This window comes from Equus asinus, chromosome X (assembly GCF_041296235.1).
Source record: "Equus asinus isolate D_3611 breed Donkey chromosome X, EquAss-T2T_v2, whole genome shotgun sequence".
NCBI lineage: Eukaryota > Metazoa > Chordata > Mammalia > Perissodactyla > Equidae > Equus > Equus asinus.
The window spans coordinates 504,926-520,000 of NC_091820.1; the positions used below are offsets into that span (position 1 = coordinate 504,926).

At 65.4% G+C, this 15,075-nt stretch overlaps 3 protein-coding genes across 6 annotated transcripts in view; 1 reads left to right on the forward strand and 2 right to left on the reverse strand.

Annotated features, from left to right (window-relative positions):
* IL3RA (interleukin 3 receptor subunit alpha) overlaps nt 1-2,943 on the forward strand; it is a 28,518-nt gene extending 25,575 nt beyond the window's left edge. The window contains exons 20-22 of one of the 3 annotated variants that reach the window (XM_044768254.2): nt 1,314-1,422; nt 2,242-2,320; nt 2,669-2,943. In XM_044768254.2, coding sequence (XP_044624189.2) covers nt 1,314-1,422; nt 2,242-2,320; nt 2,669-2,743 — 263 coding nt within the window. In that variant the 3' untranslated portion in view covers nt 2,744-2,943. Of the gene's footprint in view, nt 1-1,313; nt 1,423-2,241; nt 2,321-2,618 lie in introns of all 3 variants that reach the window. The other 2 variants (XM_044768255.2, XR_006526586.2) reach the window with 2 other exon arrangements.
* A 1,267-nt stretch (nt 2,944-4,210) lies between these two features.
* Nucleotides 4,211-7,771, reverse strand: SLC25A6 (solute carrier family 25 member 6). Its single transcript, XM_044768253.2, has 4 exons — nt 7,452-7,771; nt 6,256-6,742; nt 5,319-5,459; nt 4,211-4,802 (listed from the first exon to the last, which is right to left on the reverse strand). The coding sequence occupies exons 1-4, from the start codon at nt 7,560-7,562 to the stop codon at nt 4,645-4,647; spliced, it is 897 nt and encodes a 298-aa protein (XP_044624188.1). The 5' UTR covers nt 7,563-7,771; the 3' UTR covers nt 4,211-4,644.
* A 3,879-nt stretch (nt 7,772-11,650) lies between these two features.
* The window catches only part of ASMTL (acetylserotonin O-methyltransferase like), a 20,770-nt gene continuing 17,345 nt past the window's right edge, over nt 11,651-15,075 (reverse strand). For both annotated transcript variants that reach the window (XM_070501948.1, XM_044768252.2), the window contains exons 12-13: nt 13,859-13,981; nt 11,651-12,571 (exon numbers count right to left, since the gene is read on the reverse strand). In XM_070501948.1, the coding sequence (XP_070358049.1) occupies nt 12,191-12,571; nt 13,859-13,981 (504 nt within the window). In that variant the 3' untranslated portion in view covers nt 11,651-12,190. The remainder of the gene's footprint in view (nt 12,572-13,858; nt 13,982-15,075) is intronic.

Sequence of the window (15,075 nt, forward strand, 5' to 3'; positions counted from 1 at the left end):
GGAAGCCCTCCTCTGCATCCTTGATTCAGGGCCGCCTCCTCCAGGAAGCCCTCCTCTGCATCCTTGATTCAGGGCCGCCTCCTCCAGGAAGGCCTCCTCTCCATCCTTGATTCAGGGCCGCCTCCTCCAGGAAGGCCTCCTCTCCATCCTTGATTCAGGGCCACCTCCTCCAGGAAGTCCTCCTCTCCATCCTTCCCTTCATCACACCTGCAAAGACCGTCTGTGATGGGCTGAACTGTGTCCCCCAAATTCACAGGTCGGGGTCCTGACCCCCAGGGCCTCAGGATGGGGCTGTGTTTGGAGACGGGTCTTTAAGGAGGGGATGGAGGTGAAATGAGGCATCCGGGGTCAGGACATGGACGGGACTCTTGGGGGCACAGGTTTGCACTCATAACCACATGGAAGCCGCGGGCCCCTTTCTGGCACCACGGTCCCCTCACTTCCATCCGAGGGCCCACCCCGAGCTGCCCTCCTCGCTGTGGCTGCTGCGATGTCCCCCCAGACGGCCCTGGTGTGGCGGCTCCCAGCGTCCAGCAGCTCGAGTCCAAAGGCCGCCTGGAGGCAGAATTCCTTCTTCCTTGGAGATAGGAGTCTTTTGTCTTGGGGGCCTTCGACTGATTAGACGAGGCCCACCCACCCTTCCGTGCTGTGTTCCCCCGCTGGACTCAGTTTCCCCTCACGTTCCCCTGTCCTGGCTGCTAGACTCTGAGCCCCCTGCCCCAGCTGTTCTTGCGGGTTGCCTGTCCAGCCCCTGCGGCAAAGAGCTCACTATTTGCCCCAAATCTTTTAATGCAATAGGTTTTTTTTTTTTTTTTAATCGAAATTATTGCAAAAACTCCAGGATGGACGCAGGATCAAATTCAAGCACCGAGGGGGGTGGGACACCCACGCTGCAGCCCTGGAGGGAGCGAAGGACGGGGTGCAAGGGGGTCCCTCCACTGCTGGGCGGACGCGCCTCCCCAGGGCCGCCCGGCCGCGCCCCCTTCCCGCTGGGCCTGGCTGGGGACCACTGGCGGGGAGGGGAGGCCCCCCGAGTCCTTTGAAATCCCTCCCGCGGCCGGGGGTCCTGCGCCCTGGCCAGACCAGAGGGCTCCCCGCGTCGGCGCTCAAGGCCCAGTGTCCTTTTGTGGGGAGCAGGGGGGTGGGCGCGCAGGTGGCGGCCGTCCCCAGGCGCACGGTGCTCCACGTGCCGGCCTCCTCCACATCCGGGGCCCCCGCGGAAGCGCCTGCGGCTGGGGTGAAACCGCCCTCCTGGGCCCCCCACCCCCACCCCAGGCCCGGCCCGACGCGCCCCCTGCGCCCCCTTTCCCTAGTGTGCGACCCCGAGGAGGAGGGCGCGCGCCTCCGCGTCTGGCTGACCGCCTCGCTGACCGCGCTGGGCCCGCTGCTGGCGCTGGGGCTCCTCGTCCTGATCTGCAGAAAGTGAGCGCCCCGCGGCCCCGGGTTCGAGCCCTGGCTTCCCGGGGGGGTCCCCACGCACACCGGACGCTGCGCCTTTCCCCACCCCCCTGCGTGCGCACCCCCGCCCGTCCCGGGCCTCCCGGGGCCGCAAGGGTCATTCTGCAACCCCATCCTGGACCCCACAAGGCAGCATCCCGGGGGCGCCCACCCCCTTCCTCCCTCCCTGAACCGCGAGCACCCGTGGGGGCTGCAGCCAGGCTCACCCTGCTTGCCCCCACTGTTTGCCCCCTTGCGCAGACTCCCTGGCCCCCAGCATCCTTCAGGACGTGGCTCTGGGGGGGTCCTTCCCCACCCAGCGGGCGGCAGGCCAGCGACTGGCATTGTGACAGACTCCTCGGTGATGCCAGCCCTGCCCTGGCCTTGGGGTGTTTCTCGGGGTGCTCACCTGGTGGCCCCCACCCTCCCAGCCCCTTCAGGCTGCCCAAGGCTGGGCTTTAGGAGTGGGTGGGTCCCCCGCGCCCCGAGCTGGGACAACGGGCTTTGTGAGGCAGCTGTCTGGAGGGCACGTTGCCGTGATGACAAGGGCCTGGGGCCGCCCCCATCTTTATAGGGTCTCTGGCAGGGGGATGGGGTCAAGGAGGTTTAGCTCGCGCCAAGACTATGATTACTCGCTGGGGCGTTGTCTAGGCTCTGGGGCCGGACACTACAGACCCCTCGGGGGGGAGGGTCGAGTCCTGCCTCCGGCCTGGCGTGGCCGTGGCCCTCCTGCGGACGCCGCGTGCGCCCCGCGCGGGCTCGCTGGTGCCGGTTGATGAGTTGGGGACGCCTGTCTCCCCCCAGGTACTCGCTGATGCGGAAGATCTTCCCGCCCATCCCTCACATGAAAGACCCCCTGAGTGACAGCCTGCAGAACAAGCTGGTACGGGTCTGGTGGGGGGGGGGGGGGGGGGGGGTCTGGGGGCGAGGTGGGCACAGCCCGGCCGGGGGAGCCGGAGGCTTGTCTGTGGGCCCCCACTGGGTGCCCAGGATGTGACCAGGGGGGTGGTCCCCCGAGGTGCTCGCCCCGGTGGGCGGGGCCTGAGCCCACGTTGGGGGGCGTGGTGCCCAGTTGGGGATGGGGGGAGGGGAGTTTGGGGGGAGGTGGCGGTTGGGGGGGGGTTGGGAGGGGTGGTGGTTCTGGCCCTGCCGGCCCCTGAGGCTGCTGCGGGTGCGCCCAGCGCCCCGTGTGCAGCTCGGCGCGCGAGTCGCCCCATCCGCGTCCCCGCAGATGATCTGGGAGGCCGGCAGAGACCCCCGGGAGGAGTGTCCGGTGGCGGAGGTGCAGGTTGTGGGGGAGACGTGAAGCTGGAGGCCGGGCCTCGTCCTCGGGGGGCACCGCACGGCCTGGCCGCGGTTGGATGGATGGACACGGGTGCCAGGGGTGCGGGGACGGGGGGGCGGGGCACCCCAGTGCTGTGTACATGGAGCTGCCGCTACGAAGAAAGAGAAAAAAAAAACACGTCGTGTCGTGCTCATTTCCTAAATAAAAGAGTTTTCCACCCTCTCGGTGGTCCCCCCGAAGGTGGGATCCGGCCCGTCGCCCCGAGGCCGCCAGGAGAGACGGGACTTCGCGCCCAGGGTCCCACTATCCATGCACGTGCTCCTCCCTGAGCTCTGTGTCGGAGGGCATTGCGTTTTCTTGCTGCGTTTTCCCCTCCCAAGCACGTTAAGTGGCTTATGGCACGAGAGCGCCCCTCCGGCCCCTCGCCAGCTCCGCACGACCCCGGGGTGGGGGGCGCGCACAGGGATGCGGCGCGTGCGCAGCAGGCAGGGGGCGTCCGGGCGGCGAGGCCTCGGTGGGGGGTGCAGAGACGGAGATGGGGGAGAGGGGGGACCCCCGCTGCCTGCCGCCCCGCCCACGGTGCTATGAATTCCCGACGCTGAGCCACCCCCGGACCCGCTGGAGGACAGCCCACCCGTGAACCCAGGAGAGAGGACGCCCGTGCGTCCGGGAACCTGGCCTCCAGGAGGGGGCTGGCCTGGAGCGTGGGCTGTGCAGTGACCTCTGACTCTCTGGCTGGCTTGCATTCTTACGGTTCCAAGGTCTTAAGGGGCGGAAGCCAGCTTGAACTGCCTGCCGTCCGCCTTTTTGCTAAATAGGGAGAAGACGCCGATGTGCGGAATGTCCCACAGGGCACCCCCCGGGGGCCAGCTGGAGATGTTTGCGAGCCGCTAACGAAGTGGGGGGCGGGGGACCCAGGGCAGGCACGGGCCACGGGATGGGATGCACCGCTGGGCTCCCGGGTGAGTTGAGGCTCCGAGGGTGGATGGAGGGGGGTCCGGGGGCTCGGGGCGGGCGGGAGGGAAGTGCAGAGAGCGGAGGCGTGTTGGCTGAAAGGTTTCGCGGCAGGGAAGCTCAGATGTCCCAGGGCCCCCAAGTTTCTGTTTCTCTTCCCCATCCATGGGGTGGGGGGAGATGGGGGGGCCTTGGCACAGGCCAGGCTGCAGATGGGCTCTCGGGGGCCCGGTTTCCTTCCTGCCTCTTCCCAGTGGGAGACCACAGCATCTCCTCCCCCCCCATAGAACCTTAAGAGTTGGGGTTAGTGCAAAGTCCAGAGGGTGGCCTCTCACCCCATTGTTCACACCCCAGTAAGCTGCTCGGTTCAAAAACAGACCAACACCCGGGCCACCCGGGGTTCAGAACGGGTTCAGATCCCGGGTGCAGACCCAGCACCCCTCGTGAAGCCACATAAAATAGATGAGCGCGGGACGTTGGCTCAGGGACAATCTTCTTCCCCCCCACCCCAAAAAACAGCCCACCACTCGGGGGTCTCTGTGTCCCGGTTTTATTCTTTTGCAGCAGAACGCCCAACACAGAACATAATCGCAGATATTCGGCTGTGCAAAAAAAGATAGTGCTTAAGTACAAATGGGAGACATGATTCCTTTGTTAAATAAATACTTAAACACAACGCGGGTCCCACAGGCACCTGGACCCGGGGCCGTGCGTCGGGAGCTGCCTGGCCGTGGACCCATGCAGACGGCATGATTGCCCTCTCCCCACCCCAGAAACCGATGCATGGAACCGGCGTGCCGATGGTCTCGACCACGAGGAGCCCCGTCTAGAGCTTGGTCCCGGCCGCTCCTCGGGGTCCGGCCGGGACGAGGACAGTGGAATTTCTGGAAGATAATGGTCCGTTAAGAGTTAGGTATTGTACGCGCTGCTGTTGGTCCCGTGTCCGGCGGGGCGGGGCGGGCCGGCGCCTAGATGACCTTCTTCAGCTCGTCGTACAGGACCAGCACGAAGGCGCCCCCCATGCCCCTGAGCACGTTGGACCAGGCGCCCTTGAAGAAGGCCTTGCCCCCCTCGTCCTTGAAGATCTTCCGCCAGCAGTCGACGGTCCCCTTGTACATGATGTCGGCTGCGGGGGGGGGGGGGGGGAGAGACACGTGGGGGTCACTGGGAGGGTCTTCCGGGAACAGGCGCGAGGAGAGCCACCAAAAAAACCCGGGACCGGGTGCTGAACCCCGGACACCCCCCCAGCAGGGCAACCTGGAGTCTGGACCATTCGGGGGGCAAAGAGGCCCTCCTGGAGGCGGAGGACCCTGGGTCACGACCCCCCTGGGGGCTGCAGTGGGAGGATGGGGATGAAGCACACAAAACTCGAGTTCCAGCTTCCACAGACCCGTCTCCACCCCGGGGTCCATGCAGGGCCCCTGCACACCCTAGACAGGAGGTCAAGGGTCGCGAATGCAGTGCTGCCCAGAAAAAGGACCACGTGTCTGATGAGGCCGCCTGCAAAGCCAGACTAAGGTGGGGCAAAGCGCCTTGTGTGAGGGCTGCACGCCTCCTGGGGGGCTGAGACCAGGCCATGCGAGGAGCCGCCGTCCCTTCTCCCTGGGGCCCCAGCCGCCACCCCCAGAGCTGCACGAGTTACCTCCTTTGCGCCCCGACTGCATCATCATCCGCCGGCGCACGGTGTCGAAGGGGTAGGAGACCACGCCCGCCACGGCCGTCACCGTCTGCGCGATCATCCAGCTCACCACGATGTGGGTGTTCTTGGGGTCGGGCAGCATGCCTGTGGTGGGGTCACCGCCGGCGTCAGGCCCCGCGGCTGCACGCCCCCGCCCCCGCCCCAGGCCCAGGCCAGAGCCGCACCCCCACCACCCACTGCGCTCCTCATGGAGCTCCAGGACCAGGTGAAGCTGAGGGTCAGGATGGGGTCGGCCACAGGGCCTGGGATGAGGAACGCCACCTGCAAACTACAGAGGGGCAGGCCCACAGGCCAGCTGAGCTCCGGGGACTGACCTCTCCAGGGCAGCAAATGGAGGAGGCTGGGCAAGTGAGCAGGCCGCCCCCGAGGCTGTCCTGTTGCAGAGGACCAAGCAGGCTTGAGCCCTGACCCTCAGACCCTGAACTATGCACTCTCAGAAATGCAGGTTGCCCCCGAGGCTGTCCTGCTGCAGAGGACCAAGCAGCCTTGGGTCCTGACCCTCAGACACTCAACTATGCACTCTCAGAAATGCAGATTGCATTCCCAAACCCTACGACCTCAAAATGAGATTGTATCCGAACACAGAATGTTTAAAAAAAAAACGATCAAAATAGAAAGAGGTCACACACGTCAAACTTCATATGACGGGTCGGTCGCCCCCCCCCCCAACAAAAAATAACCAGACACAGAAAGCTACCAAGGATGCACCGTGTTAGGACACAGGCAGAAGACATGTCTACACACCACGAAGAGGCGTCAGGAGGAACGAGGCCTGCCCACACCTGGATCTCGGGCGTCCAGCCTGCAGGACGGTGGACCCACACCTGGCGGTTGTCGGAAGCCCCCACCCAGGCCCGTGGCACCGGGAGGACACACTCACCCTTGGCCGTGTCGTACACGCCAAAGTAGGCGGCCCGGTAGATGATGATGCCCTGCACGGAGACATTGAAGCCCTGGTACAGGCCCCGGAGGCCGTCAGACTTGGTAATCTTCACCAGACAGTCTCCCAGGCCTTTGAATTCGCGCTCCGTGGCCGACTTTCCCACGTCGGCCGCCAGGCGGGTCCGGGCGAAATCCAGGGGGTACACGAAGCAGAGGGACGTGGCTCCGGCCGCCCCTCCGGACGCCAGGTTGCCGGCGAAATACCTCCAGAACTGCGTGTGCTTGTCCACGCCGCCCAGAAAGATCTGCTTGTACTTATCCTTGAAGGCGAAGTTGAGGGCTTGCGTGGGGAAGTAACGGATCACGTTGGCCAGGTTGCCCCTCCAGAAGGACAGCACGCCCTGCTCCCTGGGGATGCGCACGATGCAGTCCACGATGCCCTTGTACTGCTTGTCGGCCGCGATCTGCTTACTGGCGTGCTGCACCTGAGGGGACGATGAGGGACCGGGTCACACGGGGGCCTTGGCCAAAGATCCACCATCACCCCGGGGGAGGGTGTGTCCTCCGAAAAACGAGCTCGTGCACGTGGCCCGAGGTGCCCGGAGACCTCACACCTGGAGAAACCCGTTCTCTTAGGTCATTAGCTGCCCGTCGCTGCAACAGTGTCGCAAGAAAACCTTGCAACAATGTTGCTAACAGCGCGATACATTCCTTAACAACTTACAACACGTGGAACGACGTTCCAGACTACAAAATAGTTTATTCTGGTTCTTAACCAAATAGAATACAAAAGGGAAGAAAAAAATGTATAATGCCCAAGGGCATTAGGAGGACCCCCCCCCCCCCCCCACCACGGAGCACCCAAGGTCACCGCCCAGCCCCCCCCCCACGCGGGTTCGGTCCACGCGGCCACCCCGCGCGCATGCGCCCTCCGGCAAGCAGCGCAGAATCCGGGCTCGTCGTCCCCAGGGCGCACGCGCGGACGTCCCCGGCGCGGAGAGCGCGTGCGCGCCCGCGCCCCTGCCCACGCGACGCGCGCCCGGTCCGCCACCGGAAGTCGGCGGCTCGCGGACAAAGCGGCGCGGCTTCCCACTTCCGGTGCCCGCCCGCCCGCGGGTCCCGGTGCCCGCAGCCCGTTCAGACTAGATCCCCCGCGCCCGGCCCCTCGTCCCGGCGTCCCCAGGCCGCCCGCACCTGCAGCAGCAGCTTGACCCGCTCGATCGGGGCCACGGCCGTCTTAGAGATGGCGGCGGCGATGCCTCCGGCCAGGAAGTCCTTGGCGAAGGAGATGGCCTGTTCCGTCATGGTGGCGGAGCGCGCGGCGCAGCGGGCGGACAGCGGAGCCGGGACGCGGAGAACCGAAGGGTGGGCGCCGCTGGCTCAGCCCTGCCGCCGCCGGGACCGAAAGGACGGGGCGGCCAGCGCGCAGCCGCTAAGGTGCCCACGCCCCGCCCCCGCCTCCGCCTGCCGCGCTCATTGGCTGCCGCGCGCGCCCACGCCCCGCCCCTTCCCGCGCCCTGCGGCCCCGTGGGCTGCCGGGACTGGCGCCGCGTCCCGCCCCGCGCCCCCGTCCGCCGCGCCCATTGGCTGCGAGGCCGCTGACGCCCCGCCTCTTCCGCGCGCCGCGCCTCGAGGCATGTCGGGAGCCCGGCCCCGCCCATGCGTGGTGCGGGCCGGGGGCTCGGCGGCCGCCGTGACCTTGTGAAGGTCAAGCCGGGGCCCGGCCGAGTGAGACGGACGACCGCGGCGGCGGACAGGGAGTCTGAGGAGTCCTCCGGCTCTCCTCGCAGGCCCCCGGAACCCGGCCGAGTCCCCTGGGCTGGCCCCGCGGAACCCCTGACTCCGGCCGCGACCCCGGGGCTCTCCCCGCAGACCCCTGAACCCCGGCCGTGTTCTCCGGGCTTGACCCCGTTGACCCCCAGACCCCGGCCGCGACCCCAAGGCTGGCCCTGCGGACCCCCGGACCTCGGCCGTGACCTCCGGCCTGGCCCCGCTGACCCCTGGGCTCGCCCTGCGGACCCCCAGACCCCGGCCGCGACCCCCGGGCTGGCCCCGCGGACCCCCGGACCCCGGCCGCGACCCCCGGATCCCAGCCGCGACCCCCGGGCTGGCCCCGCTGACCCTCGACCCCAAGCCCCCACCCTCGCTTCCACCTGAGACGCCCCCCGCCGCCCTGCCGTCCGGGGCGTGCTCGTCCCCTGCGCGGGAGACCCCGGCCTGGTGTCGGTCCGCGGGGCCCGCACGAGACCCCGGGACGACCCACCCCCACCGCGCGGCACCCCGAGCCCTGACCCCGTGACGCCGGGCGGCCCTCGGGCGCTGCGCTCTAGGGGCCTGGTGTCCTGTCTCTCCCGCCGGCGCCCAGCTGGCTGCAGCCTCCGGGCCTCCCCACCAGGCCGGGCGCGGCGACGTGGGGGCTCCGAGACGGGCAGGGGGCGTGTGCTGCTCGCCACAGGCCCATGCTCACACGCGCACTCCTTCGCTCGTGCACGTGCACATAGGCTTGAGCACAGATTCACACACATGCACGCACGCCCTGGTGCATGCACGAGCACACACCCACATACAGGCACACGCTCGTGCAAACAGATGCACGCGCACACACCCACATACACGCTCTCGTGAACGCTGCTCATGCACACACGCGCTTGTGCACACACCCACATACATGCACACGCACTCATGCACACATGGCACAGGGAAGCTGCTGAGACTGCAGATGTCTTGACATGTTGGGAACTGTTTATGGAATTGTAACGAAATGCGCAAGCGGTAGCAGTGTCACTTGGTCAATCGTGGCAAACCACACAGGCATGTAAGCGGCACCAAGGTTTCCCGGGTCCCCAGTGTCCTTGAGCACGCCCTCCGCGTCCTGCCCTGACCTCCGGGGAGAGGCGGGGAGGGCGGCGCCTGGGGCTGCCCAGGTAGGAGGCCGGTCCTGCTGCAGGTGCGGGGGGAGGGTGCGGGGCCCAGAAACCCCTGGAGGGGCGTCAGGGTCTGGCCCTGGGGCCTTGCAGGTTCTGGCACATTCTTGAGGCTTCACCAGGAGCGGGGCGGTGGGGGCAGAGGAGGCGCCTGGAGGCTCCCCGCACCCCATGCAGTCCCTGAGGGTGTCTGGAATGAGAACTGGGAAGCCCTAGGTCCTGGGGGGGATGAGGATCAGGCTCCGGGCCGTGTGTGGGGAGAAGAGCATCTCTCCCCATGTTTCCTGTGTCCCCAGCATCAGCCTGCTGGGCGGGACGGACCCTGGCGAGGACCGTCCCTAGGCCAGCCCGCCCAAGCGGTTCGTGCAGGATCCAGCTGGTTGGCGTCTGCTGGGGCCGGGGTTCCAGGGAGGCCCTGGCACCAGCTGCTTCTGTTTCAGAGCCTGTGTCCCGGAGACTAGAACATTCCTCTCGTGCTGGTGGGGCTGCTGACCTCTGAGTGATCTGCTCCCCCCACCCCCCAACCCCCAGGCACGGGGACGGACGTCCCCTCCTTGTGCTCCGCCTGCATTCCCAGCGGCCACCCTGCCCACTAGGCTCTGAGCGCCCGAGGGTCCCTGGCCGCCTGGGCCTGGCACCAGACCGTGCTGGGGGAATGCTTCTGGAATGAATGAATGAATGAGCGAAGGAATGCATGAAGGAATGAGGTCTCCTGGTTGCTAATGGGTTCAGGACATGTTTTTTCCATAGAAAGCGTTGCGTGTGTGTGTGTGTGTGTGTGTGTGTGTGTGTGAGGGTGACGCGGCCCCTTTGCTCCACTGGGCTGACCTGGGAGGGCAGCGGGGCTGCGCACTCGAGAAACAGAACTCAGTGTACCTGGGCCGGGAGACCCGAGGCCGACTGCACACCTGAGACGGGAAAGGAGAGGATGCCGAGAGGTGGAGTGAAGAGGGAGAGAGGTCCTTACAGCCCCTTGTCCCATCCCGTCCCCCCGACACTCCTGGGGGCCGACTTGACCCAGTGAGGCATCCTGTCCTGGAGGGCAAATACTTCTGCTGACGGAATGAATGCATGCATGAATGGCTGGATGAATGAATGAATTGGGCCTGGAGGGTGTGGGTCAGGCCAGGCGGCCCTGCCCAGAATTCCAATCTTGAAATCCTCTTGCTTCCTAAAGCATAAACTCCCTGTAAAGATGCGTGGGGCCCGCACCCGTGCACCCTGTCTCCCACCACGCTCCCCTAAACACAGTTTTTGCGTGACGGGTGGTCCAACAGCGGGAGAGCAGGGGGTCCGGGGACCCCACGGATGCTTGGTCCGTTTCCCCGAGCGTCCCCGGGCCCTTGCTTTGTTTGCATCGTGGGGAGCTCCCTCGGGCGGGTGGGTCCACGGTGCAAGGGCACTGTCGTGGCCGTGGGATCTCGGGGCCGGCCACTCTTGGGGTCCCGGGCTCAGGCCCCGCCCGGCTCCCTGCAGCCCCGGCAGGGGCGCTGGCACGTCTGGTGACAGGCACAAATCAGGTGACCTTGAGACAGGGTCGGTTGCTTCTAACAAAGTGGGTGACCTTGACACAGCTCCCGGCACCCGGAGCGGGTGTACAGCCCTGAACCCCAGTTGCTGTTAGCACCACGGACGCCCCCCGTTTCTGCTCAGCCCGGCTGAACACAAAGGCTACACGGCCCCCACGGGGACCCGGCCTGTTCTTCCAGGAGGGGAAGCGGCCTGACTGGGTTGGCCAAGGTGACCGGGTCGGTGTCACCTCAGCTCCGCCCTAGGACGTGGCCCTGCTGGCAAGCTGTGCACCAGCCCAGGGGTCAGGGCGGGGCTGGTGCAGCCCTTGGCTCTCAGGGCCAGTCACTGCCAGTTCCCTGCGGCTGCAGGTCCACTGGGGTCCACATCTGGGACGGAGACACAGGGGTCGTGAGCTGTGGGCGTCCTGTGGGACGGCTTGGTACCTCTAGGACCAGGGTTTCACCTCCTGCCTCCTCTGTCTTGGCCTCCTGTGCAGACAATCTGTTCTTTTTTTTTTTTGCTTTTTTTTTTGGTGAGGAAGATCGGCCCTGAGCTAAAAGCTGTTGCCAATCCTCCTGTTTTTTCTTGAGGAAGATTGGCCCACAGCTAACATCTGGGCCCATCTTCCTCTAGTTTGTATGTGGGACGCCTGCCACAGTGTGGCTTGGTGAGTGGTGTGTAGCTCCACGCCCGGGATCCGAACCCTCGAACCCGAGGCCGCCAAAGTGGAGTGCACCAACTTAACCACTGTGCCGGCCCCCAATTTGTGCTTTTTTTAAAAAAAATTTGGGGTCCGTCCAAAATTATGTATTTGTGTGTATATATATTTACCGTATAGAAGATACAGTTTGTCCCGATATAAAAATTGTAATAGCTATAAAATTATGATAGCATGAAAACTATAATAGTATTTCTACAATGATAATAGTATGTAAATTATAAACGTATATCTATACGTTTATATATAAAATGCGTAATTTGTGTTGAATTTATTTAAAATATCTTCCACAGAGAAACAGTTTATACAAAGGCCCGTAGATCTGTCCGTTAGTTACCTGTGGTGGCCTGAGCTGGACAGCGAGACTGACCTGTCACACCCACAGGGGGGCCGGTCGGAAGGTGACCCCATCGCACAGTTGGGCGTTTTTTCTAATAATTTTTTTTTTTTTCCTTTTTCTTCCGAAAGCCCCGAGTGCATGGTCGTGTGTTCCAGTTGCAGGTCCTTCCGGTGGCGCTCCTAATTTTTTTTGGTTACAGTCTGTTTCAGAAATCGTCTCTACTGGTGACAGTGTTTCCTAATGGCGACCTTGTATCCGAACAGCCCCGTCTAAGGTGCTGCACACTTGCAGCTGCCTGCTGGGCCGAGTTCCTCGCGGGGGCTTGCTGTTTGCCCAACACGGATCAGCGACACTGGCGGGAAGAGCCCGGCCGGGTGGGCGCGGGGGGAGGCTGGGCGCGCGCACGCGCGGTGCAGGGTGGGCGTGGCCGACGGAGCTGTCAATCACAGGGCCCTGCGTTGGCGCAGGTGGCGGAGGCGCGAGGACGGCGGGCGGTGGGAGAGGCATGGGGGCCGCCCCCGCCCCCACGGCACCCCGTTTTCCCAGCCCACCAGGGAGCGGGCCTTGGGGCCGGACTCATGCATCCCGCGGGGGCAGCCCGGGGGCCGGGACAGCGCGGGTCAGGGGGCGCCCCGGGTGCCCAGGAGCGCGAGCGGACGGCCCCCCGCGCCCGCCGCGCGCACGTCCGCGAATCCGAGGCGCCGCAGCAGGTGCGCGTAGACGGCCGCGCTCCGCTCCCCGCCGCCCCGCCGCCGCAGCCCCTCCGCCTCCGCCTCCGCCTCGGGCCCCGCCGCCACGTCCACCAGCAGGAGGCCGCCGCCTGGGGAACCAGAGAGGGAGACACAGAGACACAGAGACACAGAGGAGACATGGAGAGACAGAGAGACAGAGACAGAGACACAGAGACACAGAGAGGGAGACGTCTCAGGACCCAGCCTGGGGTGCCGGGTCCACGGCAGGCACCACAGGGGCTCCCCGGAGGGAGGGAAGTCGCCGTGTGCAAACGCGTGAGGAAGGCCGATGGTGGGGACGGAGGCCCCCGCCTCCCGAATGCCATCCGGGCCTCCCCTTCACGGTGCAACCCTGGTGAGGGACCCGGGTGTGGAGCGCCGGGGAGCAGGTCAGCACCGGCCCCGCCGGGTCCCGGGAGAGCCGGGCGGAGAGACTGGAAAATGCACGTGAGGGGGGGGGGGCTGCTGTGGCGCTTTTCCAGAAGGCTTATTTCTATTCCCGGGGCCCGCTTTCAGCTCTCGGCGCGGCCCTGGGGTGGGGTAATTTCTCCCTCTGGGGACAATCAAGGGGTCACGGGGGTCACGGGGCCCGAGCTCCCTCCGGAGGCTGCAGGGGAGGGACCCTCTCTGGGCGTGTCTGTGGCTGCTCGGTGCCCCGGTTCCCATGCACGTCCCCCTGAGTCCTGGGGGGTCTCGTCCCCTGGCGGAACTTGGGGCGCAGAAGCTGCTGGCACCTCTCGGACCCCGTGTTGGCCAACGGGACCCCCGGGGTTCTCGGGAGGCTGGGAGGATGCAGAGCGGCCGGCCTGCGGAGGCCCTGGGTCGGGTCAGGCCGCAGCATGGACCTGCATCGCGTGGGTGGGCCTCGCCCAATCAGTTGAAGGCGCCAAGAGCAACAGGATGTGGGGTTCCCCCGAGGAAGAGGGAATTCTGCCTCCGGACAGCGTCAGACTCCACCTGCCACCCCGCTCTCCCCTGAGTCTGCGGCCCGGATGGGTCAGCCTCCACCATCGCGGGAACCTACTCCTTATAATAAATCCCTCTCTGAACAGACACACGCATCCCGTGGGTTCCGTTCTCTGGAGGGGTGTGGGGCGGGAGACCCCACAGGTCGTCGCGGGCTCTGCGGGGCCAGGACGCTGGGACTCAAGGGAGCCCCCCCCCCCCAGAGAGCACAGGTCGGGGTCCAGTCTCCAAAACTTCAGAAGCTTGTGCCACCGGCCGAGAATCAAGCCCGTCCTCGGGGAGACGGTGAACCGACCGCCACAGGGTGGATGGGGCGGCTTAACTCTCTCTGTCACACTTACCGGGTTTTTTTTTTTTTTTTTAAACGAAAATTAGGTTTTGCAAGAGGGACGTGGACGCCGTGGCCTCACCTGGTTTGCAGGCGCGCGCGACGCGGCTGAGCAGTTCATGAACCTTGCCGTCCGGCCAGTCGCGCAGGATTCGGGAGACAACGTACAGATCGGCCTCCGGGAGGCTGTCTTCGAAAATGTCGCCTGGTTTGCAAACAAGCGGGAGGGAGTCAGTCAGTCAGTCAGTCGTCAGGGACCTAAGAACGGGTCAGACACCTGACGGGGACGGGATGTCCCGGCCTCTGGAGCTGCTGAAGCAGACGCCCTGCTTGTCGTGGGCAAATGGTGATCCTCAAAAAGATAGAATCCACTGCTGGCCCCCAGAACCCGGGGCCAGGTTGGAAACAGGGTCTTTGCAGGCGTGATGAAGGGAAGGATGGAGAGGAGGGCTTCCTGGAGGAGGCGGCCCTGAATCAACGATGGAGAGGAGGGCTTCCTCGAGGAGGCAGCCCTGAATCAAGGATGGAGAGGAGGGCTTCCTGGAGGAGGCGGCCCTGGATCAAGGATGGAGAGGAGGGCTTCCTGGAGGAGGCGGCCCTGGATCAAGGATGGAGAGGAGGGCTTCCTGGAGGAGGCGGCCCTGAATCAAGGATGGAGAGGAGGGCTTCCTGGAGGAGGCGGCCCTGAATCAAGGATGGAGAGGAGGGCTTCCTGGAGGAGGCGGCCCTGAATCAACGATGGAGAGGAGGGCTTCCTGGAGGAGGCGGCCCTGAATCAAGGATGGAGAGGAGGGCTTCCTGGAGGAGGCAGCCCTGAATCAACGATGGAGAGGAGGGCTTCCTGGAGGAGGCGGCCCTGAATCAAGGATGGAGAGGAGGGCTTCCTGGAGGAGGCAGCCCTGAATCAACGATGGAGAGGAGGGCTTCCTGGAGGAGGCGGCCCTGAATCCAGGATGGAGAGGAGGGCTTCCTGGAGGAGGCGGCCCTGAATCAAGGATGGAGAGGAGGGCTTCCTGGAGGAGGCGGCCCTGAATCCAGGATGGAGAGGAGTGCTTCCTGGAGGAGGCGGCCCTGAATCAAGGCCCAGGGTCACTTCTCTGTGCCCACGGTCGCTTTGGTGGCCTCGGTCAGGCAGTCGGTCGTAGACCCCTGCATGCGGCCGTGTCGGCCGTTCCCCTCTCCTCCCGCCCTGGCTGCTCCCGACGCCGCTGACCTTGCCCTCCCGTTCTCGTGACCCCAACATGCACACGCACACACACACGCAGACGTGTGCCGCTCTGCATGACACACGCATGAGGC

Coding starts and splice junctions, on each gene's coding strand:
- SLC25A6 (XM_044768253.2), bottom strand. CDS start 7,562: ATGACGGAACAGGCCATCTCCTTCGCCAAGGACTTCCTGGCCGGAGGC. Junction 6,743..7,451: donor GGGTCAAGCTGCTGCTGCAG/GTGCGGGCGGCC, acceptor TCGTCCCCTCAG/GTGCAGCACGCCAGTAAGCA. Junction 4,803..5,318: donor GCAGTCGGGGCGCAAAGGAG/GTAACTCGTGCA, acceptor CCCCCCCCGCAG/CCGACATCATGTACAAGGGG.